At 41.2% G+C, this 25,673-nt stretch overlaps 2 protein-coding genes across 8 annotated transcripts in view; one reads left to right on the plus strand and one right to left on the minus strand.

The window, feature by feature from the left end:
* The window catches only part of LOC145712433 (uncharacterized), a 450,501-nt gene that overhangs the window by 423,935 nt on the left and 893 nt on the right, over positions 1-25,673 (minus strand). The window contains exon 2 of the mRNA XM_081790145.1: positions 22,229-22,559. Within this exon, the coding sequence (XP_081646271.1) occupies positions 22,229-22,559 (331 nt within the window). The remainder of the gene's footprint in view (positions 1-22,228; positions 22,560-25,673) is intronic.
* The window catches only part of APP (amyloid beta precursor protein), a 274,501-nt gene that overhangs the window by 96,533 nt on the left and 152,295 nt on the right, over positions 1-25,673 (plus strand). For all 7 annotated transcript variants that reach the window (XM_060640325.3, XM_060640327.3, XM_060640328.3 and 4 more), the window contains exons 4-5: positions 19,735-19,847; positions 22,239-22,432. In XM_060640325.3, coding sequence (XP_060496308.1) covers positions 19,735-19,847; positions 22,239-22,432 — 307 coding nt within the window. The remainder of the gene's footprint in view (positions 1-19,734; positions 19,848-22,238; positions 22,433-25,673) is intronic.

A 25,673-nucleotide genomic window follows, 5' to 3' on the forward strand; every position in this document is an offset into this window, starting at 1 on the left:
CACATATTTTCTTCAGTAAATGTTAACTATGTTGTCTATGATCTTTGACTTTAAGTACCTTTGGTCACTAGACCCTTCACTGCACTTCATATGTCAGTAACTTTTAACCTCCTGGTATTTCCCGATTCCCCAGAGACCCCCGGGCCCTCACATTAGTCACTTGACCCCACGTCTTTAACCTCCACCGATCAGTGAGCGTTCAGTGAGCTCTGCTCACTCACAGCTGTGCTTCCTGACTTGACGTGGTGGTCAGCCATTCCTGTTGTATCTGCCTAACCTCAGGCTCCCTCCGCAGGCAGCTGTTCCAGGCATCCCTCCCTTCAGCTCCCTGGAATGGGCTCTCTGCTGCCTTTCCCATCAGGTCCTTCAGAAGCCTCTCTGTCCTCTTTAACCTCCCAGTGGTCTCTAACTCTGTGGCCCAGTGCCTTCTCCCCACACCATTATTATGCTGCTGCTTCTGTTTATCTGCTGACTCTCCTTCTCCTTCTCTGGCTCGTTTTTCTGTAGCCCACTTCGAAAAGCCTCAATATCGGTGTTTCATAGGAGTCCTCCCGGGTGGTTCATTTTCTCGCAATACACATAACTTCCTAGGAAGCCCCATCAGTGCAGTGGCTTCCCAAGGGCTGGCTTGATGATTCTCGAGCTATTAATCCATGGTTATGTGAGTTTCCATAACTATAATCAACAAATGGTTAATGTGGCCTTCTCGAATTAAGCAAAGAACACAGGAGCATGGGCTATGCCTATTCCATTTTTCTCTGTTGGTTTATTGTACCATTTGGGATACAAATCTGTTTGAGGCAAAGGGTTGGATTGTTTTCAGCTTCTATTAAAAGCCTCCTGGACCCTTGATTTCATGCAGAAGAATTAATTGGATTTGAATGAGGTTAATGTAGAAACTCTAATATTGATGCGGAAATACACCTCACACTGGGCAATCTGTCATGTTTTGAGTTTTCTGCCCGTCAATGACAACTAGTAGCAAGAATAAAATGAATCAAGTTTAAATCCCTAGGGAGTACTTATATATTCACTTTTCACATATATTTTTAAAGAGATGAGGATACAATTATAGAAATAAAGAAATGGATGACAGGCTGAACCTCAAAAAAAAAAAAAAAAGAAATGAAGCTAGACATGGTAAGCAAAATCCTTTCTTATATTTCAAAAAGCATTTTTAGATACTTTAACTTAAATAAGATTTCTTGCTTTATATATATATACATATATAGATGTGATCTCAGTGTTGGAATTAGCATCTTCCACTGTGAGGAAATGTTACATTTGTACTAAAAGTGTAACTTGGAAAGAAGAGAATTAATTTCTTCTGAAGGCAAAACGTTTTTGGAAAACTGCCCTAATGTAAGAATGGCAATTCAACAGCTGCCCAGATGAGTAAAGTTACCTAAGGATTTATTGTTGCAGTTAATGAATGTTCACTTGTACGTGAGAACTGTTACCAGGGATGTCTTTTGTACTCAGTGGGATTGTTGGCTTCTCATGCCATTACCTCTGTTTTTCAAAAAGGGAGCCTCCTATAGATGGTCTTAAATTCACCTCTTATATGGATTTAGGTAAACAGCCAGCTATCCAGACGGTTTGAACATCAACCAAAAAAATGAAACATCTAGAATTACCATGTCATGAGTAGCATGAGTGGGAAGGGTGTCAGGCCAAGAGAGGGGACTGACCTTTTGTTTCTTTTGACTGGGAGAGAGACAGTCATGAATAAATACTGCATTAAACCATAAAATGTGTTGCTTTTAACTTAGGTAATGGAGATCCTGTGTCCTGTTAGCCTTAATGCATTTTTAGAAAGTCTACTTCTGGGGCACCTGGGTGGCTCAGTCAGTTAAGTGTCCGACTCTTGATTTCAGTTCAGGCCATGATCTCACGGTTTGTGAGATCGAGCCCCACATGTTACCACAGACCCCACTTGGGATTCTCTCTCTCCCCTCTCTTCTCTGCCTTTCCCCTGCTCTCTCTCTCAAAGTAAATAAACTTAAAAAAAGAAAATGTGCTTTTGCCCATGAAATGGCAAATCAACTTACACTTTTCTTAGAAGGTTCGGATAACCAGTGTTCTTACCCCAAGTCAAAGGTCTGTCCTCAGCTTTTTTCTAAAACCACAACATTTCCGGGTTAAAACAACTGAGACTCTAACTTTCGTCTAATCTACATTTTAGTCATGTTTATAATTTTAAGTGAAAGACAGAAACTGTAATATTTGGAATGAGAGGTACCCTAAAATTAATCACCCCGTGTCATTATCAGCCCTAATCATACTCAGATTCCTCATTTATAAATGTGAAGGCTAAATGAGAGCTTTGCCTTCTTCAAACACCTTCTGTGTGCTCCAGGGCCTTCCTTTGAAAAACTACTTAAAGATCTAGTTTGATTTAAAGGCTGAGCTCCCGCATGCCTGAAATGCTTCCCCTTCAAAATATTTGCTCCCTGGAGAGGTCAGCTGAAGATGAAGTTTTCATGTGACTTTAGATTGTTGACCTGGAAGACCATTTGGGTCATGGAAATGGCTTTGGCACAGTTTCACCGCTTTCTGGTTGACAAGGGGCCAGGACGGGAGGGCGGGGCTGGCTGTGCAGAGCCGGGAGGAACTAGGCTGAGAACGTTTGAAGCCTGAATGCACCTACTTCTGGGGCCTTTGCTTTTGCTTGAGAGAATTTTAAACTATGGCATGTGTAAATGTGCCATAGCTTGTATGGGCACACCTTTAAATGATTCTGCAGCCACAAAATGCATTCGCTCTTTGCCCGGCGTGTAAAATTTGAATGATGCTTGTGCTCTGTTGGAAGGGCACAGACGTTTTCATTATAAAATTCATTCAAGCAGAAAAGGAGCAGAGTGAGCAGAAATTTTCATTTACATCCGTGATTGAAGTTGCGACGATAAAAGAAAATTACTAGGTTTAAGAATAGCCATGTTCTCATTCTCTCACACGACCCAAGGAGTTGCGTCAATATGGAAAATAATACGTTATTGGGGAAGGCTCTGATCAGTAGCCTCAAGTTTTGCATATCCTTTAACTGACCTCAGATTTTTCTAGGGTTTTTGAGTTATCTTGAAACAGATTACGATACTCCCTTTTTAAAAATCAGGTCCATTATTTGTTACAATGTGGGCTTTATGTTTCATTACCACAGAGATTCACAGCAGTTTCTTAGCTTTTATTGTATTAGCAGGTGTAGACAGATAACTCAGGCCAGTCTTAGAAGCCATGAGATACTGGATTAGAGACGTGGAATCAGAATTTTCCGGGGAGAATTTTCTGCTGAACAGTTTGTGATATACATCTTGGAAGCCTTAAGGTGGTAATTTCATGCCCCAAACCCTCTTCGTTAGAAGTCCAGAAATTCAGTTCTCTCGGGAATGGCAAGCCTTGGCAGATCGATTTATAATAATGAAACTAAGCCGTGTGTACGAGTCTGAGTGGCAATTTCTAAGTCCACAGTGGAGTGGTAAGACAGGGAGAGATTCTTTTTTTATTTTTAAATATTTATGTATTTATTTTGAGAAAGAGAGCATGCACATTTGAATGGCAGAAGGACAGAGAGAATCCCAAGCAGGCTCCATGCTGTCAGCTAAGAGCCTGATGCAAGGGCTCAGGCTCGTGAACCATGAGATCACGAGCTGAGCGGAAATCAAGAGCCAGACGCTTAACTGATTGAGCCACCTGGGCACCCCAGGACAAGGCAAGATTCTGATTTAGCTGAGATCCAATCCCCATTGAAAAAAATCACATGATTTTTGAAACACAACTCAGTGGAACTGGGTAATTTCTAAAACATATTTTTTTTTTTTTAAATTTTTTTTTCAACGTTTTTTATTTATTTTTGGGACAGAGAGAGACAGAGCATGAACGGGGGAGGGGCAGAGAGAGAGGGAGACACAGAATCGGAAACAGGCTCCAGGCTCCGAGCCATCAGCCCAGAGCCTGACGCGGGGCTCGAACTCACGGACCGCGAGATCGTGACCTGGCTGAAGTCGGACGCTTAACCGACTGCGCCACCCAGGCGCCCCATCTAAAACATATTTTTATTGAAGAGCTTGATGAATCGTGTATCCTTATTATATTTATTCTATTAGATAGAATAAATCCTTCTTCCCTAGATGGTGTTGCAGGTACAGTGACAGAACTCTAATTCTTTTTTCAATGTTTTTAACAAAGCCTTGAGGACTTAGCAATGTTCTGATACCAGTAGAAGGTTGTGCTGATTCCAAATACTGTACCCTAATTATTTCCTAGCTAGCTCTTTTGTTAAATACTGTCATGTCTTGGGGCGCCTGGGTGGCTCAGTCGGTTGAGCGTCCAACTTCAGCTCAAGTCACGATCTCACAGTTTGTGAGTTCGAGCCCCGCATCAGGCTCTGGGCTGATGGCTCAGAGCCTGGAGCCTGCTTCCGATTCTGTGTCTCCCTCTCTCTCTGCCCCTCCCCCGTTCATGCTCTGTCTCTCTCTGTCTCAAAAATAAATAAACATTAAAAAAAAAAAATTAAAAATAAAAAAAAATACTGTCATGTCTTTTCTTTTTCATTTTTTATTCCCTCTTTACCTCCTTTTGCCCTAAATAGCTATGTATCTGCTATATATATATATATATATATATATATATATATAGTTTTTGAGAGAGAGCCATGAGCGGGGGAGAGGGGCAGAGGGGGACCAAAGACAGAGAGAGAGAGAGAGAGAGAGAGAGAGAGAGAGAGAGAGAGAGAGAATCTTAAGAACCTGACACAGGGCTCAATCCCACAACCCTGGGATCATAACCTGAGCCAAAATCAAGAGTTGGACGCTCAACTGCCTGAATCACCCAGGTACCCCTATATTTTGTTTTTCCTAGAAGTTTTGAGTTGAAGACCCCCTGAAATATAAAGCCATATTTATTCCTCTGGTCACTAGGAGACAACTCCATTGTCTCCCAATACTGGACATTTCAAGTCGGGGCTGGACACAAGAGGACCCAGAAGGGACACTTACTGAGCACCCAAGGGGCACAGTGTGGCAGCTGGGTCTCAGGGGTCTCACGCTTACGAGAGAGACAAGCTGGAACAATAGGTGTGAGCATGATGAGTGCGTGGGGAGGTCGCTAGCTGATGGTCAGCACTGGTGATTCATGGATTCGTGTCCCAGGCCAGACTGGCAGGGACTTGGGAAACCTTCTCTGCCAACCTTAGTGAGTGATGAAGAGTTGGGGACGCAGGGGCATAATGAGTAGCTGTAGTGGATGAAGAGGAGTAGGGAGAGCTCAGAGGTAAGTTTCTGCTCACAAAGCGGTTCACTGGATGGAGTTCAACATTTCAGAACATTTCCACGTGTGACACGATAGGTGGTCCAGCTTCTGGAATATGGACAATCTGAGTGTTGCAGAGGTACAGTCCGTGAGGATTGGCACATGAATTGTGACACATATTAATTGAGAAACAGAAGCGTTATTAAGTGAGCAGGGGGACCTGGGTGTTATAACCACGTAGAATTTGTTCAGCAGGCCCTGCCATGTTTGGCTCCCCTAAAATGTTGGATGTTGGCGCTATTCCCTTCTCTTGCTTCCACATAAGATAGATTTTTGACCTGAGGCACCTGGGTGGCTCAGTCGGTTAAGCATCCAACTCTTGATTTCGGCTCAAGTCATGATCTCATGGTTCATGAGTTCGAGCCCTACGTCGAACTCTGTGCTGTCAGCTCTCTGTCTGCTTGGGATTCTCCCTCTCTCTCTCTTTCTGTCTTTCTACCCCTCCCCCATTTGCACTCTCTCTCACTCCCTGTATCTCTCAAAATAAATAAATAATCATTAAAAAAAATAAAAAGATAGATTCTGACCCAGTGAGGAAGTGCTTATTATTCTTTGGGTACAGTTCTAAAATTTGGCGGTCCAGTGTCCGTCTGCTAAAGTCAGTACCCTCTCAAGTAGGTGTCCAGCTAGTGACTGGAATGTCAACTGAAAAGTCAACATTGAAAGACTAGAGGAAGTTGTTGAACCCCTAGGCATGGATGACAATACAGTTGACTCTTGAGCAACATGGGGTTTAGGGGTGTTGAGCCCAAAGTCAAAGTAAAAAAAAAATCACATATAACTTCTGACTCCCCAAAACTCAACTACTAATGGTCTACTCTTGACCTTTCTGATACCATAAAGTCACTTAACACAGACTTCATATATTATACGTATTATATACTGTATTCTTACAATAAAGTAAGGCGGAGAAAAGAAAATGTTACTAAGAAAACCCTAAGGGAAAGAGTACTGTACTGTGTTTGTTGAGGACATTTTGTGTGTGAGTGGACCCGCACAGTTCAAACCCGTGTTGTTCAGGGGCCGATTATATCTGAATGAGAAAGTAGGAGCACAAAGTAGAGGGCGGTTGTCTTGTTTTAAAATCAGAATTACTATTTTTTTTAATGAAACACATTTATTTATATTCTGCAACCTAGATAATAAAACAATATAGGAGGCCTGAAGTGAATATAAAATGTCAAAGCTAATAGCATAATCTTATATTCAGCCTCTGATCCAATGATTACTCCTTAGATAAAAATTTATCTACATTAAAAACTGACTTGAGATGATAAAATCAGAATTATTAAAAGATGAATCAGTGAGGGATGCCTGGGTGGCTCAGTCGGTTGAGCATCCGACTTCGGCTCAGGTCGTGATCTCGAGGGTGGTGAGTTCGAGCCCCACATTGGGCTCTCTGCACAGAGCCTGCTTCAGATCCTCTGTCCCGCCTCTGTCTCTGCCCCTCCCCTGCTTGTGTGCATGCGCTCTCTCTCTCTCTCTCTCTCTCTCTCTCAAAAACGAATAAACAGGAAAAAAATAAAAGATGACCCAGTAAAAGGGAAAGAACAAGTAGCTCAGGACAGCGAATGAAATACAAGTGCTGTCTCCAGAATCGGGAAGCTAGAGAAGAAGAAAAGAGCCAACTACTGTGGTGAAGAAAACGGACAGCAAACTTGAGAGCAGATTAATATGCTTGTTGCTCTAAACCTTAAGAGAAGACTTGAGGGGCGCCTGGCTGGCTCAGTCTGTTAAGCATCCGACTTCAGCTCAGATCATGATCTCACGGTTGGTGAGTTCGAGCCCTGCATTGGGCTCTCTGCTGACAGCTCGGAGCCCGGAGTCTGCTTTGGATCCTGTGTCTCCCTCTCTCTCTCTGCCCCTCCCCTGCTCATGTTCTGTCCCTCTCTGTCTCTCAAAAATAAATAAACGTTAAAAAAAATTTTTTTTAAAAAAAGAGAGAGAAAGAGAGAGAGAAGACTTGAGGAAGATTGTTCCAGCAAGGCCAGATGGTAACGGGCTGGAAAAAGGCAGTCAGGGGTTTGGAAGTGATAGTCCCCAACTCTGTTGAGAGGTTTATCCGTGAAAATGCCTCTTCCTGTCTTGATGACGGCCTACTTCACACGTGGGTTTCTGAGTCTGGTATGTGGAAAAAACGGGCTGTGTATTTTTACCTCTCTGTATAATTTAAGGTTTTGGTAATAAGTGGTGGTTCTCTGGCCTCACGGCACCTCATGCTGATTGGTATTTTGTTAGCAATTATGTGGCTTTTTAAAAGGCCCATATATAACCCTAATTAATTGCATCTTTAAAATCTATCAGCCTATGAATATTTTAATAAGGCAGAAAGAAAGTGTTAGGAGAAAGCAGCCAGTGAGGATACTTGTGTTTCCGAGAGACAGAATAAAGAATTTAGGACACTATCCCTCTACTTTCTGCTTTTCCCCCCTCTCCTCTCCATATTCAACACTGGGCTAGGCTAAAGATGAGTCGGCTTAGGTATAAAGGAAGCCTGATTTAAATTTCCACATCCAAATTGATCACATACTCTATAAATAAAAATTAAAATATGAGAACTGCAAAAGGAGAAGTGAGAGAAAAGGGCTGTTTGCTGGTAAATAGGGTTAATGGTGGTAACAAATTGAATTGTAGTGATCTTCCTCTTGGTGATTAAAATGTACGATATTCCAGGGATGCCCGGGTGGCTCAGGCGGTTAAGCGTCCGACTCTTGCTTTCTGCTCAGGTCATGATCTCCCGGTTTATGGGTTCGAGCCCCACATCGGGCTCTGTGCGGACGGCCTGGAGACCGCATGGGATTCTTTGTCTCTGCCCCTCCCTGCTGTGCTCTTTGTCTCTCTCAAAATAAATAAATAAACTCAAAACAAAATGTCTGGCATTCTGATAGCATATAGAACTATGAATACAGCCTTTTCAGTGTATTCACACTTAGGATTTATTTCTCCGTGTAGGCCTTTATCTTTGGATTTATCTTTGGATTCAGATTTCACCCCATAACCTCAACCTGCCCACATGCAACTGCCTACTCGTTGAAAGATATTCCTGATCTCTGAAATTTGGCCCTAAGCTAGTACTGCCCTGTGGTGGCCCCCAGCCCCGTGTGGCTGTTGAGCATTTGAATTGTGGCCAGTCCAGACTGACACGTGCCATAATGTAAAATACATGGCAGATATTGAAGAGTTAGTCTGGAAAATGGTGGGGGGAGAATGTAGACCGTTTTAGGGATAATTTTTTACATGGATTGCATGTTGAAATGACAACGTTTAGGATCTGCTGGGTGAAATAAAGACTGTTACCAAAACTAAGTTGACCTTTTTTGACTCCTAGAAATTTAAAACTGCTTACGTGGCCTGTGTTCCAGTGGACAGCACTCCTCTGTGCTCTTTAATGAAGGACTCTGTGTCTCCTTCATGGAGCTGGGTCCACAGTGGGATTCAGCAGTACTGAATGGGAGCAGAGATGATCTCTTAAAATTAAACCAAATTGTTTCAGGTGTTAATTTTTATCCTTGTCCCTCATCTTCTCTGAGCTCCTGTGGCCAGAAGGTATCACTCTCCTCCCCTTTTCATGCATGGAAATCACTAAATCCTCCTGAGTCACTGTGTCACTTTCTCCCTTCCGGCTTCAAATGCAGAATTCTTTCTACCCTATTCCTAAAATTGTGCCAGAATGAGAAATCTATGGGACAAGACCCAGGCTTATGGGAAGAAGGCATGAATAACTTGATTATGTATATATACATATATATATGTATGTATATATATATATTTAACGTTTATTTATTTTTGAGAGACAGAGACAGGGCACAAGCATGGGAGCGGCAGAGAGAGGGGGGAGACACAGAATCCGAAGCAGGCTCCAGGCTCAGAGCTGTCAGCACAGAGCCCGACGCGGGGCTCAAACCCACGGACCGCGAGATCATGACCTGAGCTGAAGTCGGACGCTTAACCGACTGAGCCCCCCAGGCGCCCCGTTATGCTGTGCGTATTTTAACGTAATTAAAAGAAAAGGCAAAAGACAGGCCATTGTAACAAGTGTTTCATAATAACCTGTAACCTGAAAAAACAAAGCAGCCCAAAACGTTAATAAGATTAGTTATAATGGATTACCTTCAGTCGATTCTCGCTGCCTGAAGGAACAGCTGAATCAAATCACTTGGGAACTTGTTACACAGGCAGACTGGGTCCCACCTTCAACCTGTCCAGTCAGAGATTGTGCTTTAACTAGATCCCCAGGCGATGCGTGTGCGCCTCGAAGCCCGAGAAGCCCCCTGCTGTTCGCACAGTTTCTCAGTGTAGTCGGTGAACCACCTGAATCAGAATCCCTCTGGGGAGGTCTGTTTTTCAGGCACATCCCACACGCCCAGATGCAGGTGCTGGGATCAGAGGAAGGGAGGATGGGTCTATATGCTGAGGCCGCACGCCAGGGGTTTCCGAAGCATTTTAGAGTTTGTACACCCCTGATCTGGAAAGACTTAGCCATTATTTTCATAATTCTGTCTTTTAACTGATGTTGGAATTACTACAGATGTAAGTAACAGAGAAGGCCCATTGTTGATAAAACAATGAATATGAGTAATACAACAAAAGAGAGGCAACAGATTTAACTAATCTAGGGTCGGTTAGCCAGGAAGCCGTGACGCAGAATTTGTGGAATGTGGTAACACTTTACTCGGGTGTAGTGAGCATTACAGTTGAGCCAGACCTGGAGCCCAGCCTGGTTCTGTTATTAGCTGTGCGGAAATTATTCTTCAAGCGTGAGATTCCTCACTTGTGAAGGGTAATTGAATTCTATGATGTTGCATGTACATTTCTAAGTCAAGGTTAAACTTAGAAACCAAAGCGTCTCCTTTCCTATTGATATGTGTGAGGACTCTGAAATTCTTCAGGTTTTTAAAAGAATTTAAATGCTGCACATCACACAAATGATTTGGTGAGAGATTTGCTTAGAATACTGTAAACCAAGCTCTGTCTAGTTATTATAAATGCCATAGAAGAGAAGCCCGTCTTAGCAAGATCTTTTTAACCCCAGTTTCTTCGCAGCTATAGTAATTTCACGGACACCGTTTTGAAGGCCAGAATGGTGATGCAAAGGCAAATGGGTATGAAATTTTATATGGAGACTTCCAGAAAAGTTTTTAAGTCAACTTGAAGTTTTAGACTTAGAGAAAAATTGAGATGATGGCCCAGAGGATGCCCATATACCCCCTCAACCAAGTTTCCCTTATTATTAACATCTTCCATTGGTCTGGTACATTCCTTACAATCAATGAACCAGTATTGAAACCTTATTATTGATAAAGTTCATACTTTGTTCAGATTTTTTTTTAATTTTCAGGGTCCCCTTTAGGAAACCCATCACATTTGGTTGTCAGATCTCCTTAGCCTCCACTTCGCTGTGACAGCTTCTCAGACTTGCCGTGTTTTAAATGACCACGGCAGTTTTTAGGGGTACCCGTCAGGTATTTTAGGTCGTGCTCCTGTGTTGGAATTGTCTCATGGTTGGACTGGTGTCACGAGTGTTTTGGAAGACCACAGGAGTAAGATGCTCTTCTCATCGTATGTTATTTGCGCATGTTATCAACTTGGTATGTCACCGTTGAGACTGACCGCGATCGCCTGGTTGGGGTGGGGTTTGTCAGCTTTGTCCAGTGTAAAGTTACTCCCTTTTCTACCATTGCCTGCTGTGTTCCGGAAGGAAGTCACCATGGGTAGCCTACAAGGAAAGGAGTAGAGATTTATGCTTCACCTCGTAGAGTGAGGGTAGAGTATCTATGTAGATTATTTGGAACTGCCCTGCACATACTTGTCCCTTTCCACCTATTTATTTATTTATTCAGTCACTTGTACTTAGGAATACTTTGAGTTATAATCCAAGACTACTTGATATATTTTATGGCTCAAATTATTTCCGCGCTGGCCACTGGGAGCTTTTTCAGTGGGCTCTTGTGCTTATTTGAAACATCTTCTTCTTCTTTTTCTTTCTTTCTTCTTCTTTTTTTTTTTTTTTTTCTGAACAAGATGCTCCAGGCTCCCTGTTGTTTATTTTCTGCACCACCCCCTAGAATCAGCCATTTCTTCAAAAAGCCTGTGTTCCTTTTATTGGAGAATGGTATTAATAATGGTGATGCAAAGGCAAATGGGTATGAAATTTTATATGGAGACTTCCAAAAAAGTTTTTAAGTAAACTTGAAGTTTTAGACTTAGAGAAAAATTGAGATGATGGCCAATTGAGATCTCCAATGGTATTGGAGAACTGAGATGTGGATGCTAAGTGTGGTCATTGCCTCCAGAATTCCTTACCTACTGGGTCCTCTCAGCTGAAAGAGGGAGCAATATATTTCTGTCCACTCACCCTTGTGTTCTACATATCTGTACATACTCTTAAAGCCACGCATCTGTATCTGTATTAAGCCAGATACGAGTTCATCTTGATGTCTCCAACTCTCCTGTATTCCTACCACATGGATCATTTCACCTGCTCTACTTATCGGTAAATTCTCATTCCAACAGTGAAAAGCCTGGCTTCCAGCAGCCATCATCCATTTAGTTAATTATTCAATTTCAGCACACTTGCATAACCCAATCAGACTTGTTAACTCATTCCTACGCGAGGTTTTTTAAAAGCTGCAGAACTGCCAACAAATCTTCATTTTGTTCCTGTCTTTTAAAAATATATCCGTTGCACTGTTTTCATTGGTTAAGACCAGTGTTATTCAGAGTCTTGGTCAAACGCTATTTCTTTTACCCAACCTGGCATTTATGCGTGTGTATAAGGCTGTGCTCCCCTCACTTGAATAAATCAGACAGACAATTTAAGTGAACCTTCTGGTTTTCACTTTATTTTTGCCTTTACCTTAACATGATCCATTTAGTGCCTGCCCTCTGGCAGAGACTTCTGAGGCTAAGAATGCTCAGTTCTGTTATCTAGTAATAGTTACAATGAAATGTTGGCAGTAACAACAGTCCCTTCTTAAAGCAGTTTGTAATTCACCCTTTTGTCCCCTTGGAGAACCCAGTAACTCCCTCTATGAAGCAAAACTTAACCACAGTTTTATCACAGGAGGAGGTTTGTTGAGAAATATTTTGGCTACTCCGTAAGTATTCTTCCCATCTCTTGAGTACAAGTGCCTCCCAGAAAAATTTCTGTTTGTTAACATATGGAAGTTACAGAATACTGACGCGTAATGAACAAATTCAAGAAAAAAATGTCCATGGAGGGAGAATCTAAAATGGTAAAGTAAAAATTTGCCGGAGTCAGTATCTGTCTACGGTCCTCATCATGCTATGCATTATGTAGTTGTGTGGGTTAATAAGCATGTAAATCTAGGACATTCTGCTTGTCTGCATGGCCACGAGGGACAGATGGAAGGTTCTTGTCCAGCCTGGTTTTGGTCATTGTCAGTATAAAGTATCCTCTAGCTACTGGAATAGGAACAAGTGAGATCCTTGACTCTGTTTGTCCTACACCCTTAGTTGATCCTTCAGATTCTTCCTTCAAACTTTATCCAGAATCTTACCATTGCTCACCATTCTCTACTATCATCTTGGTGCAAGACATTGTCATCTCCCACCTGGATTATTTTAACAGTTCCCTACCAGGTCTTTGTACTTCCAATCTGGACCTGTAGGACAGTAAGAATTCATTTAGAAAAACACTCCAGAGTCTTCTTGTGTTACTTAGGGTTCTGGCCAGAGTGTGGGCAATGTTTAGGACCCCGCACAGTCCACTGTCACTCACTCTCCCATTGACCTCCTCCCCCTGTCATTCCTTTGTGGCAACACTGGCCGCCTCCCTATTCTGTGAACTCAGCAGGCATGCTCCTGCCTCAGGACCTTTGCACTTGTTCTTTCCTCTGCCCTGAATATTCTTTCCTCTGTTATCTTTCTGATTTGTTCCCTCACTTCCTTAGGCCTTCACTCAAATGCCATATTTTCAGGGAGGCTTTCCCTGACTACTCTATTTAAAATTCCACCTCCTCTGCATGACCCCCTCCCACCAATCCCTCTCCCTTTATCTGCTTTATCTCCATAGTGTTTATTACTGTTTGACATTCTGGTTTTGGGTTTTTTTTTCATCGTTTCCCACTAGAATTTCATTTAGTTTCATCTCTTTTGTCCACTGTTGTATTCTCAGCATTAATTAAAAGTAGAAAGTATGCGGTTAAGAGTTAGCACAGGAAGCACTGACTGCCAGAGGGAATCCAGGAAACCCCGCCCCTCACAGCCATACCCTCTGTAGAAAGTGAAAAGATTGGTCACGTGGATTCTGCCCTCATAGGGACTCCATCCCGCTGTGTTGACCATGATTATTTATCCATTACATCATAAGCAATGCGCCAGCATAGAACCGTGGGACTATAACTGAACAGTGATGATGTACTGAGAATAAAACCTCACTGCCTTCAGTAGGCACATAGTAGGTGATCAGTAAACAATGAAGAGTAGTTGTTTCTATTCTTATTAACTATAATTAATATTAATAGGAGAAGCAGTAGTGGTTGATGAATGGATGCTGGGGTGGGGGGGAGTAATAATTCCAGCAATAATAATTGTTGCAGGCACGGAGCTGAGTGCTATATGAATATTAACTCATTTCGTTTTCCCAGCTCTCCCATTTACTGTGTGTGACCTGGGCTGATTATATAATTTCTCAGGCTCACCTTCTCCCCTTACACAGTGAGACCATTGTAGTTGCCTCTGAGTGTGGCGTGAAGTGATGTACACAGAGCATTTATGGCCACGCCAGGCACGGAGTCCAGAATCACTGAAACCGTCCACATCTTACCTGGAGGGCCAGGTCTGGGCCATGTCTCCTCTCTCATGGTCAAGTATAGCACAAAGAAGCAAACAGGCTTTGCCACTTTTCAGTAATTATGTTGCCGGAACATTCTTACCCCGACCCCCTTTCTCATCTCCCCTTTCCTGAATCATTTTTAACTCTTGAGAGACCAGGAAGAGAGGACGCCCTTTGACCAAATCCGTAGACCTCTGACATTTTTAGCCCTTTTATTCCCACGATTCTGGCCGACACCACTTTAGTCTTTGCGAGTTCATAGAAATATTTTTAAATTCTGAAATCTCTGTGCCTTGAAGTTCTTAATTATGGTTCTGGAATCTGTAATCAATCTATTCAGTCCCACTGTGACTCTGAAAAATCTCAGCCGTGTGCGATGTTGCTCTTTTCCTCTGACAGCCCCCAGCCCGTTTCTCCCCGTGCCGTGAATTCAAGGTCCAGGTGGTTTTCATTGTAGCACCTCATACTCAATTCTGGCTTCTTCCTGGAATCATCTGTCTTTTGAAAAGGCAGCCAAAGAAAATTGAAAAATACATTCCTAGATTTGAATTCCATGATCCGGGAGACTCCACTACTTGCCTGTTTAATATTTATTCCCACTTCTTCCTTTCTAAAAGAACCCCAGATTTTTTTTGTTCACAATGACAATGTGCTCTGCTGAAAATAGTCTCACAGATTCCCTTGCAGCTGAGTGCGGCCAGATAACATAGGGCTGGCATGTAGGATGTAGATAATGGGGAGGAGGAGGGTGTCCATCCCGTGTAAAACAGCCAAGCTGCAGTAGGGCAGGAAAACAGACAGGAAGCCATCATCCCTTGGCCTGTTCCTCCTGTTTCCTGCATGCAACTTGGACTTGAAATGAAGACTTCAGTTACCGTGGCCATTTTGACCACGGAACATGAAGACAAAAACCACCGTGCTAAGGATGGCAATACAGAAAGATGGGAATAGCCTGGACCATGAGTGCATCATTGAAAATGTCTAGCAGCCCTAGCCTCAGTACCAGACTTCTTGTGTGAGACAAAGAACCCCGTCGTGTCTTTAAGCCACTGCTCATCGTGTCCTGTTGTATGCCGTGCAGTGCATCCCCAGCTGTTTTATGTGGCTTGCCAGGTAATTTAAGTCTAGTTTTATCGTCAAATAGACTGCATCGTCGGTTATAACATTTCAGCCCTTTCTAGTCTAAAAGTGAATCTGCTTTTATAAAAGCCGAAGAGAATTTGCCAAATAACCCATTTCAACCAGAGTTTAAACAATGAGTTGAGTTACCACTCCTGGATGAAAAGCTTAGAGACTCAGATTTTTAGGCCAATTCCACCGCCAACTGGCTCTATGGGCAAGCCACTTGACCTCCCATCTGCAGAATGAGGTAATTTGAGCTAGACAATCCTCTCCAAGACCACCAAGGAGCCAGTGGATTTAAGGCCTGCAGAGTCCCGGTTGAACTGGGCATCATTGTGCATCTTGCCAAGACTTTTTGGCCAAACCCAGATCTTGTTCATTAGCTTTGAAAATCCCCTTTCAGTTGGAGTGTGTGTGGTGTGTGTGTGTGTGTGTGTGTGATATAAATTGTGAATTTTTTTCAACAAGAAACCAGATTGTATGCTTATTCATAAATGTGCACAGTATATATTGATGAATTTATCCCTAGGATTAAATGGTGCCAAATGCCCCAGAGGTCAGCATTAACAGGAATCTGATTTCTCATTATGGTACTTAATTTATTTTGATCGCTTTCACTTGAATTCTTTTAAAAATTGTGTGTATTTTTGGTTTTGGTTTTGGTTACCTGAAAGATCAAACCAAAGAAAACCAGAAGGTTTTTTTAAAAAATTAAAAAATATTTATTTAAAAAATATGTTTCATACAGAAACTCCACGTAATACTGTCAGGGTTTTTTTTTTGTTTTGTTTTAATTAAAAGACTATTTTTTAAAGCAATTTTAGATTCACAGCAGCATTGAACGGAAAGTACAGAGAGTTCCCATGTGTCTCCAGTTGTATCATAGACATTTAAGAATAATTCTTTTAGACATTTAAGAATAATTCTTTTAGAATTAAAAGGGGAAAGAATATAGGCCATATTAAGCTAAACTAGCTTGTGAGAATGGATTTGTTATATTTTTACCACTGCTTTTTAATTCTTTATTAAAAATTGTTAACAGATTTTTGTGGTTTAATTGCTTAAAATTTCTGATGTGGAACATTCTAGTATGTTTCATCAATTTTGAAAGTAATAATTTAAGCAGGGCTGTAAAACCATCAAGTCATTGCCAAATTTTATTTTAATGTTAGAGTACAATGAGTTTCCTATTTTGCCATTAGTCCTGAGGGCTTATTAAATAACCAGTATTTATCCTTGGGGAAAAAAAAGCAATTTCATTTGAGGAGGCATATATTTCTTGGCTATATACATTGTTAGAAACCCAAGAGCATCTTTACAATGCTAAATGGAGGCTCCTTTTGCAAATTAAAAAAATTCTAATATCTTTTTACAAATTAATGCAATATGTGTCCTTTTGATGAACATGACATTTACCAAGGCAAGTATCTTTCAACAACTTTGGCTTTTTGCATTAAAATCTAGTCTTCTGCAGACTGGCCTAAAGGCAAGTAAAACAAGACCTTCTGTTTGGGAGCTGTTAGCCAGTTTATGCTGCAAGAATTCTTTCAGGTCAAGGTTGAGAGTATCCAATATTTGCTCCTTATTGTCTCATGAACTGATTTAATAGCCTTGGGCCAGGCATTTGTCTTTCCAATAATTACTTGTAAAATTTAAAAAAAAAAAAAAAAAAAAAAAGAGCACTTAGTGGTTGGACATTTGTGAATATGGCGGTATGGCTTGACTGACCAGAGCCAATAAATGAAGGAGATATCTTCAAGCCTTTGATCACTTGTGGCCTCCTGTGGCCTTGAAAATTGGGATGCTGAGATATCAAGTATTCTTGCTAACAGCTACAGTTGACTGCCTTTCCTGAGAAACCATCAAGAGTCCACCTGGGGAAGGTGTATTGGCTTTGGATGAGATTACTTTTATTTTCCATTCTCCATCTCCTCTGGATTTTAGTTTGGTTATTTTTGTTTTGTGTGATCGTATTCTGTACGTGCCCTATACTGTACATCTTACCGTTCATCTCCGGGACTAGGTTATCATCTCCTGAGAGTAGGTGGCCTTCAGCACGTGTCTTGGCAGTCTTTTCTCCCGCGGGAAGTGAGATTGATGCTATAAAAGGTCTGCGCACGGCTGTTGTGACGCTGAGGTGCAGTGATGTATGTGACTAGGTGTGTGGGTCCAAGGTGCCCAGGACTCCTGGGTTCCTTTGCCACGCCCCCTACTTGCAGCCTTTGGCGGCTCATATTTCTTGCATTCTCTGTGACTCACAATACGTTGCTCGGAGCATCATAGATTGTCTTAAAAGATTTAAGGAATGATAGGATGAAAGGCTCTTTATCCTCTATGATTTGGTTAGGTTTTTATATAAATATTATTAATTAGACTAAGTGCTTAAGTATCAGGAAACATCTTGCGTGTTTGAGCCACAAACCGACTAAAGTTTAAGCGCCTTTATAGAAAATTTTAAAGAACTCTTTTCTATAACGGGAATAAACAAGTTTTTTTTCTGCCCCCCTCTGAGGGCCTTTATTGCTCTTCAGGGTGCATTTCAGAATATTTTATGTTAACACCCTGTGAAAGAAGAAAATGTGTTCTTTGCTGGAGTGTGGACAACTTTTATATCTTATTTGGAGTCATTGGTTTAAATATGTTCTTGCATGTCTTGCCCAAAGGATGGCGGCACCCTACTCTGTGGCCTCCCTGCTTTCCTGGTCTACCTACGCTCGCTTGGTAAAAGAGTTTCTCAGAAAAACAAACTTGAGCATGTCATTCCTGTTTAAAGTATCTTTTGGCTTATGTTGCCTTTAAAATGGTATCCAGAACCTTAAATTCTCCAGGTAGGAGTCCACCATTTTTCTCCAGCCTCATTTACTTCTGGACTCCCTTATCCACTCACCTTGTATTCCAGCCATATTGTGCTTTTGTCTCCTCTACAAATACCCTTGCCCTTTTTTCTCTTTTTTACACAAGAAATTCCCTCCTTCTGAAGGGCCTTTTGCCATTCATCCATCCATCTCTCCAGGATGGTCATGTCTGCCAGAACTGGGCCAGGGATTGGGAGCTGAATGTTATACAAGACAGGTAACTGTCCTTACATCATGGAGCTTCCATACATTTCTACACGGCATCCTCCCACGTGTCCATTTGGACTCCTCTCTGATGTTGTTTCTACTTTGAGTTTTTCCCCAGTGCCTCCAAGCGGATGTGTTCACTCTTTGGGCCCAGTCTACATGTGTTACATCTCTTCTTTATCTCTGTTACAGCATTTCGTGTCTTCATCAAGATACCGGTTGCCTGTTGTGTACAGAATCTATGCTAAAAGCTGGGGATACTTGGGGGATACGAAGTGTGGCTCAGTCGGTTGAGCGTCCAACTTCGGCTCAAATCACGATCTCGCGGTTTGTGAGTTCGAGCCCCGTCTCGGGTTGTGTGCTGACAGCTCAGAGCCTGGAGCCTGCTTCGGATTCTGTGTCTCCCTCTCTCTCTGCCCCTACCCCACTCATTCTCTGTCTCCCTCTCTCTGTCAAAAATAAATAAACATTAATTTTTTTTTTCAATCTGGGGATACTCTAGTGAACAAAACAAATAAAAAACTAAGCCTGTAGCTTACATATTGGAATTATCCAACTTTTACCCTCATAAGAATGTAAGCATTCTTATAGGACTTTATGTAATATCTTTATTATATCTGTGGTACCAAGAATGCTAGAAATAATTTGCATGATCCACATTTTCTTTAAAAATATAGCAAAAGTATAAGGCACAGTCTTCATAATTTAATTGAATTAATCTCTGTGTGTGTGTCACATATATAAACATATGTATGTCTATAATTTTAGGAAGTAGAAAAATGCTAAATTTTGTAATAGTTTACAAACAGATTAAATGTCCAAGAAGGGGAGGGAGGGATGAATAATTATTTATATTGATTCCACTCAAATGATTGCCCAGACAGTGTCAATCTGCATTTTTTTCCTCCTCGTTGTAATTCACTGGAAGCCTTTTGCATGATTAACTTTGCAGTCAGAGATACATGTTAATTACATAAAGATTTCGCTTAAAACATGTAGGAAGTATTTTCTTTTAATTTTTTTTTATGTTTATTTATTTTTGAGAGAGAGAGCAGGGGAGGGGCAGAGAAAGAGAGGGAGATACAGAATGTGACACAGGCTCCAGGCTCTAAGCCGTCAGCACAGAGCCTGACATGGGGCTCGAACTCAAGAACCACGAGATCATGATGTGAGCTGAAGTCAGAAGCTTAATCGACTGAGTCACCGAGGTGCCCCATGTAGGAAGTATTTTAACCGTCAAGGTTGATATAGCAAGACACTGGGCTCAGGACACAGGACTCTACATTGTAACAGTACTTGTCTTTCAGTACTGGATTGATTACTTGGTCATTCAAAAAGCCGTATAACTTCTGAAGTACTTTTAGCCCTTCTTTGCTTGATATCAGCCCAGTGATAAGACATCTGTGATGCAGATGGAATGACACGAAGTGTTTTCCTTTCTTGCAGTTGGCGAGTTTGTAAGTGATGCCCTCCTTGTTCCCGACAAATGCAAATTCTTACACCAGGAGAGGATGGATGTTTGTGAAACCCACCTTCACTGGCACACCGTCGCCAAAGAGGTACCAGCCATACATTTGTTCTTTTAAAGTGAAGATTTCCTAAGGAGACGTGTCACGACATGTTAGAATGTATTTTCAGGCAATAGCTATGTTGATAAACAAGTTATATTTTTTAAATTTTATTTTTTAAGGATTTATTTATTATTATTAGTTTAATGTTTATTCTTGAGAGACAGAGAGAGAGAGAGAGAGAGAGCTTGTGTGCACTAGCCAATGGAGGAGGGGCAGAGAGAGAGAGAGAGGGAGACACAGAATCGGAAGCAGGTTCCAGGCTCTGAGCTATCAGCACAGAGCCCAACGCAGGGCTCAAACCCATGGACTGCAAGATCATGACCTGAGCCGAAGTCGGACGCTCAACCGACTGAGCCACCCAGGCGCTCCTTATTTATTTATTTTTTATTATTTATTTTTGAGGGAAAGAGAGAGACAGAGTGTGAGCAGGGGAGGGGCAGAGAGAGAGGGAGACACAGAATCTGAAGCAGACTCCAGGCTCCGAGCTGTCAGCCAGAGCCTGATGTGGGCTCAAACTCCCGAACCAGGAGATCATGACCTGAGCCAAAGTCGGACACTTAACCGACTGAGCCACCCAGGCACCCCTATATTTATTTATTTTTTTTTAAGAACTGTCGAGGAGTAAACTCTTAGGAGTCCAAAACAGATTTAGTTAGCTAGATCTATTATGTGTCTATGCCATGTTGTATAAATCAGAAGCTAGAATCTTACACTGCATAAACCTTAAAATATACCTTTTTCCCGATGATTTTTTGCCAAATTATTTTTTTTAGCCAATTGTTTTATTTTGTCATATACAAAGCTTTTGTAATTTGACCTTTTTCCCTGTCGTCTCTTGGGGAATACAGTGGTGGAAGAGGAAGTAGCTTGTCCAGTACCAGTGGTCTCTTCAGTTACGCCATCCAATTTTGTGTTTGCCACACCATACTGCCACCTTCATTTTTCCACAGTGGTTGTCAACACTGGATTCACCAGTGCATACCTTTGTCAACCCCTGCTTTTGGCAAAGTGGACAAGACCGAAGACAATTAGCATAAAAGGTCCCTTTTTATTATCATCTTCAAAAGTGCTTTGTGCCTTGATATATTATGAAAGTGTTCTCATAAGTGTATATCGTTTTTGAGGAAGACCAGTCTCCTAGAATTAGGCTCCTTTGTCTAGTCTAGTTCATTGGTTCTCAAATGCAGTCAATTTTATTTCCTTCTCCTTCCCCAGGTACATATGCCAACGTCTGGAGACATTTTTGATTGTCACAGTTGGAAGGGGAGGTGTTAACTGGCATTTGGGGGGGCAGAGGTCAGAGATTCTACTAAACATTCTTCAGTGAACAAGACAGCCTCTCCTCCCTCTGTCCCCTGTCCCCAAGAATTATCAGGTCCAAAATGTCAATAGTACTGAGGCTGAGAAACCCTGATCTGGCTCACATAGCTTTGAAGTTGTTAGGCAGAAAACACCCCTTAAGAGTTAGCATTAATTTTGCCTTTTATAAAAAAAAAAAAAAAAACAAACTTCTGATTTACTGTAAAACAAAATTTTCTTTATAAAAAAGAAGAGCTTTTTCGATCTTAAAAAAAACAGACCAGATACTTTGAAGCTTAGCTACCCATCTAATAACCTCATTTTCTTTTCTTCTTGAGTTAAAAAAGAAAAAATTGTTACTAAGAAAGAAAAATGACTTTAATTCCTATGAGGTCAAAATACAGTCTGTAATATTTTCATTGTTTATCCATATGTGTTGAATTATTAATATTTCCTCTGTCACCAGTGGATGCCTTCAAAGCTTTATGTTAATCTCGAGTTGTGCAAACCTCACAAATCCCAGGAAAGCAAAAAAAATGGTGAAAGAGAAATCTCTAATTTAGACTGTAAATTTTGATTCATAGCAGAGGATAATTTCTTTTCTTCCCAGGATTGTTATTCTGGAAGTGAGCCAAGAGAGTTCGAATTTCTAGAGTAAGATACATCCAAGTGAGAGAAACTTCCATCTGTAACGGAGATGGAAGTAAGCTGGGGATGTACATCGAGCCGTCATGTCTTCCTGATACGCTAATGACGCAAGAAAGCACTGGTTCTCTGATATTCACAATACAGTTCTCTTCTAGATCCTTTTTCCCAATTAGTTTCCATTCCGGTTGTTTTTTATTAATTTCCGTAATATCACAACGTAGCCTTCTTAAATAAGTAATACGTAGGTTTTAAAATAAGGGTGCCAAAGTGGTCTGTGCTCAAGACACTTGTAAATCCACTCAAAAACGCAGATGGTCCTTTGCACTGTCCAACCAGCCCTTGGTACGTTGGGTCTCTGTCAGTTACGAGATTCGGGCTTTTCTTACAAAGAAACCAACGCACTCTCGCTGTCTCCTCCTTACCTTGCTGTAGACCTGCAGTGAGAAGAGTACCAGCTTGCATGACTATGGCATGTTGCTGCCCTGTGGAATCGACAAGTTCCGAGGAGTGGAATTTGTCTGTTGCCCGCTGACCGAGGAGAGTGACAATATTGATTCGGCAGATGCAGAGGAGGATGACTCGGACGTCTGGTGGGGCGGAGCAGATGCAGACTATGCCGATGGGAGGTAAGGTGGCTTTTGTGTTTGCTCTCTCGTGGACGCCAGAACGTTCAGATGACAGTCTTGTTTCTTCTACAGATGTATCTTCCCGTTTCTCGTTAAAGGGATCTCTGCCCACTCCTGTCCAAGTTTGCTTGTGGGAGGGAAATAAAATCTAAACCACGAAGTCCTATTATGGTAATGGCCACCCGTGTAACCTAATTGATCAACCACCACTGAGTTACTTTTAGCTGTTTTCTGTCGGTGTCCAAAGTTGGGATCAAAATACCACTGATACTATAATAGGTAGTTCTGTAGAGAATTGAAATCTGAGTGAGTGACTGGCATTCTGTTTTGGTCTATAGTTTAGAAATATTTTTTAAACAAGATTTTGGAATTGCTTCATCAGTCAGTAGCTAAGTCTGAATTTTTTGTTAGAAAGGTTGGTTTTGTCTTTTGGTTCATTTTTGTCAGGTTTTTTGGCATTTAATCATCTCTTTGTGCACGACGTCAGAGGCATTCATAAATGTTTGCTTAAAGTTCTTTATCTTTGATTTCATGATAGTTAAAAGAATTGTATTTTCACCTCTTTGGGATCTTAAACCCATAACTTCTAGATTCTTATCTTTTATTAAAAGCAAACCTCTATATTCACATCATCAAGTTATAAAACTAGAAGTTGGGGGTTAGAAAGGTTACCTGCTTCAGTCATCAGTTTCACGTTCCATCATCCCCCAGTGGTGATGATTATCTCACTTCTCCTTTTCCTTCAGGAACCCCTCAAATGTTCCCTGGTATCACAGGTTTTCCAATAGAACATTAAGTATGAATTTGTTAAGACTGATGGTTATTAATATAAAGTTTTCTGACTTACAGAGTCAGGTACAGATCTTTTATAATGTATTTTGTAGAATTTAAAAATTAAATTTAAAAAATAATTTTACAAAAATACAACTAGATTTTTCAAACATATAAGGCATCCTAATTGTCATTTCTTACCAGTTTAATAATATCAGGTTTCCCTTTAGTGGCTATTTTCCAGTTTTACCGTAACTTTTTTTGTTAGTTAAGCTCTTTTGTGTTCCCTCTTTGCTAGATTGAGAAAAATTGTGTTCAGTGTAGCAGGATATGGAGCTAAATAAACAAATCGGGGAATTACAAGAGAGAAAGAAATAAGGGAAAAGCCAACTGTATGCTTCACAGTATTCCTCCCTGTAAAAGTTGGAAGTTCATTAGAATAAACTCCTTCTCTGAGGCCATTAACCCCAGGGAGAGCAGGACTTGCCAGTGGGAAACCATCTGAGCTCTTTTTCCACAGGACGGATGGATTGTGTTCTGGGCCGTGGCTGGGCCCCCACCGGTATTCCATGAGCCAGGTGTAGAGAAATGTCTGTTGGTTTGGGTTTAATGGCTGCTTTGTCTAAAAGTTGGAATTGCCTAGTTCTTTTTGCTTTTATGATAGTTTTTTCGTATTTTTCTTCAGTCATATCTAGATTTGAAAGTTTCAGAGTGAGTTCTTGAAAAAATTCTTGTCATCGGGGCTCTTACTACATTATGCCAGTGCAATCAGTATTGAACAGGGAATTTGAAGTTGAACAGCCATTTTCTTTGTTCATAGCCTGTTAGATACTTGATCATTCCACATCACTAAATTGACTCCGTACTTCATCAACAACCCAAATAATGGCGAGTAAACCAAGAGAGCTCCATGATTGCTGTTAAAATTAGACAGCTAGCTGTGCACTTGTAACCCTGTATCAAGGTTGGTGACCAACCATTCATGACCATTCATATAGAAGGGACTTCTGTAATTAAGACTGGGTATTTTGGGGCACCTGGGTGGCTCAGTCGGTTAAGTGTTTGACTCTTGATGTCAGCTCAGATCATGATCTCACAGTTCACAAGATCAAGACCCATATCAGCCTCTGCACGGACAGTGTGGAGCCTGCATGGGATTCTCTTTCTCTTTCTCTCTGCCCCTTTCCTGCTCATGTGCATGTGCACCTGTTCTTTCTCTTGCTCTCAAAATAAATAAATAAAAAGAATGGATATTCTTGTTGTATCCTGAGAGTGACAGGCTTTTGCCAGGGTCTCTTTTTTCCCTCAGTTAACACTTTTTTTTTATGTCTTGTAAAACCTACTTTCTATTGGGAATAGATTTTTTTTTCCTTCTGCAATCCCTTCAACTTACTGACCTAATTGAAAGCATTACTAACATGATATCTTATGAAAACCTTCTCAGTGGCCCTTTCTTTTCCTACACCCCTTCTCACCAGTGTTGGAAAGAGATCCATAGGGCTTCCTCATTTATTTATTACTGTTATTCAGTAATTAGATTCTTTGATATCCAATCTCTTTGGTTAAAACCACTGTCTTCTGTGGCAGTCACCAAACTATAGGATGCCAGTGTATTATTCTTTAATGTTGTTTGTTGCTTTTTTAATTTGCTATATTACCTACAACTAGGGCAACTATGCAATATATTATTCAAACCAGATTTGACCCTAGGACCACAGTGTATAAGCACAAACTGAGCTATATGGTCATATTAGCTATCTCTATCTTTAGCCATATCACCATCCAGGTTGGCAGCTAGCTGAAATGCTAGCTGGCTCCTTCCTAGTCCCCTTTATTTAAATTCCATTTCTGCTGGCTGCAACACAGATATCCCTTGGACTCTGTCATCACTTAGAAATACTGTACCCATAGGGTTTGTCAGCTTTGACATTCCTCTCTGACCAGGATCTTCTCATCTTACACCCAAAACACTCATTGAGTCTTCTTGAATTTCACCCTGCTTTCATAATCCCTTCCCCAATTCAGGCTCTTAATCCATTATCCTCTTTTTCTTTTCTTTCTTTCTTTCTTTCTTTCTTTCTTTCTTTCTTTTTTTTTTCTGTTTTGGTTGGGAGGGAGGGCCTTTCCTAATGTGGATGGACCCGATGGGTAACCATTTCTACATATTCATTTGAATATCCTGGAGTTGTCGATACCTGTCACATTTTCTTACCAATTTTTGTCAATCTTTTGTATTTGGGAAAAAGTAGTTTCTCCCTTTTAATGCTTCCGAGTTTTGTAAGGTTGATGTATCATGTCATGTAACCCTACCAGTTAATTCTATTTCTTATTCATGCTGTAACATCAGCTGGGATCTTAGTGTTAGTAGATGTGTCTAATTGTCATTATTTGATGACCTATCACCTTCCACATAGCAGCTGACCCAAGCCACCTTCATTCTCCTTGGTTCCTGGCATCACTCTCCTTCATG

The sequence above is a fragment of the Panthera onca genome, chromosome C2 (genome assembly GCF_046562875.1).
Source record: "Panthera onca isolate mPanOnc1 chromosome C2, mPanOnc1 haplotype 2, whole genome shotgun sequence".
NCBI classification, from domain to species: Eukaryota; Metazoa; Chordata; class Mammalia; order Carnivora; family Felidae; genus Panthera; species Panthera onca.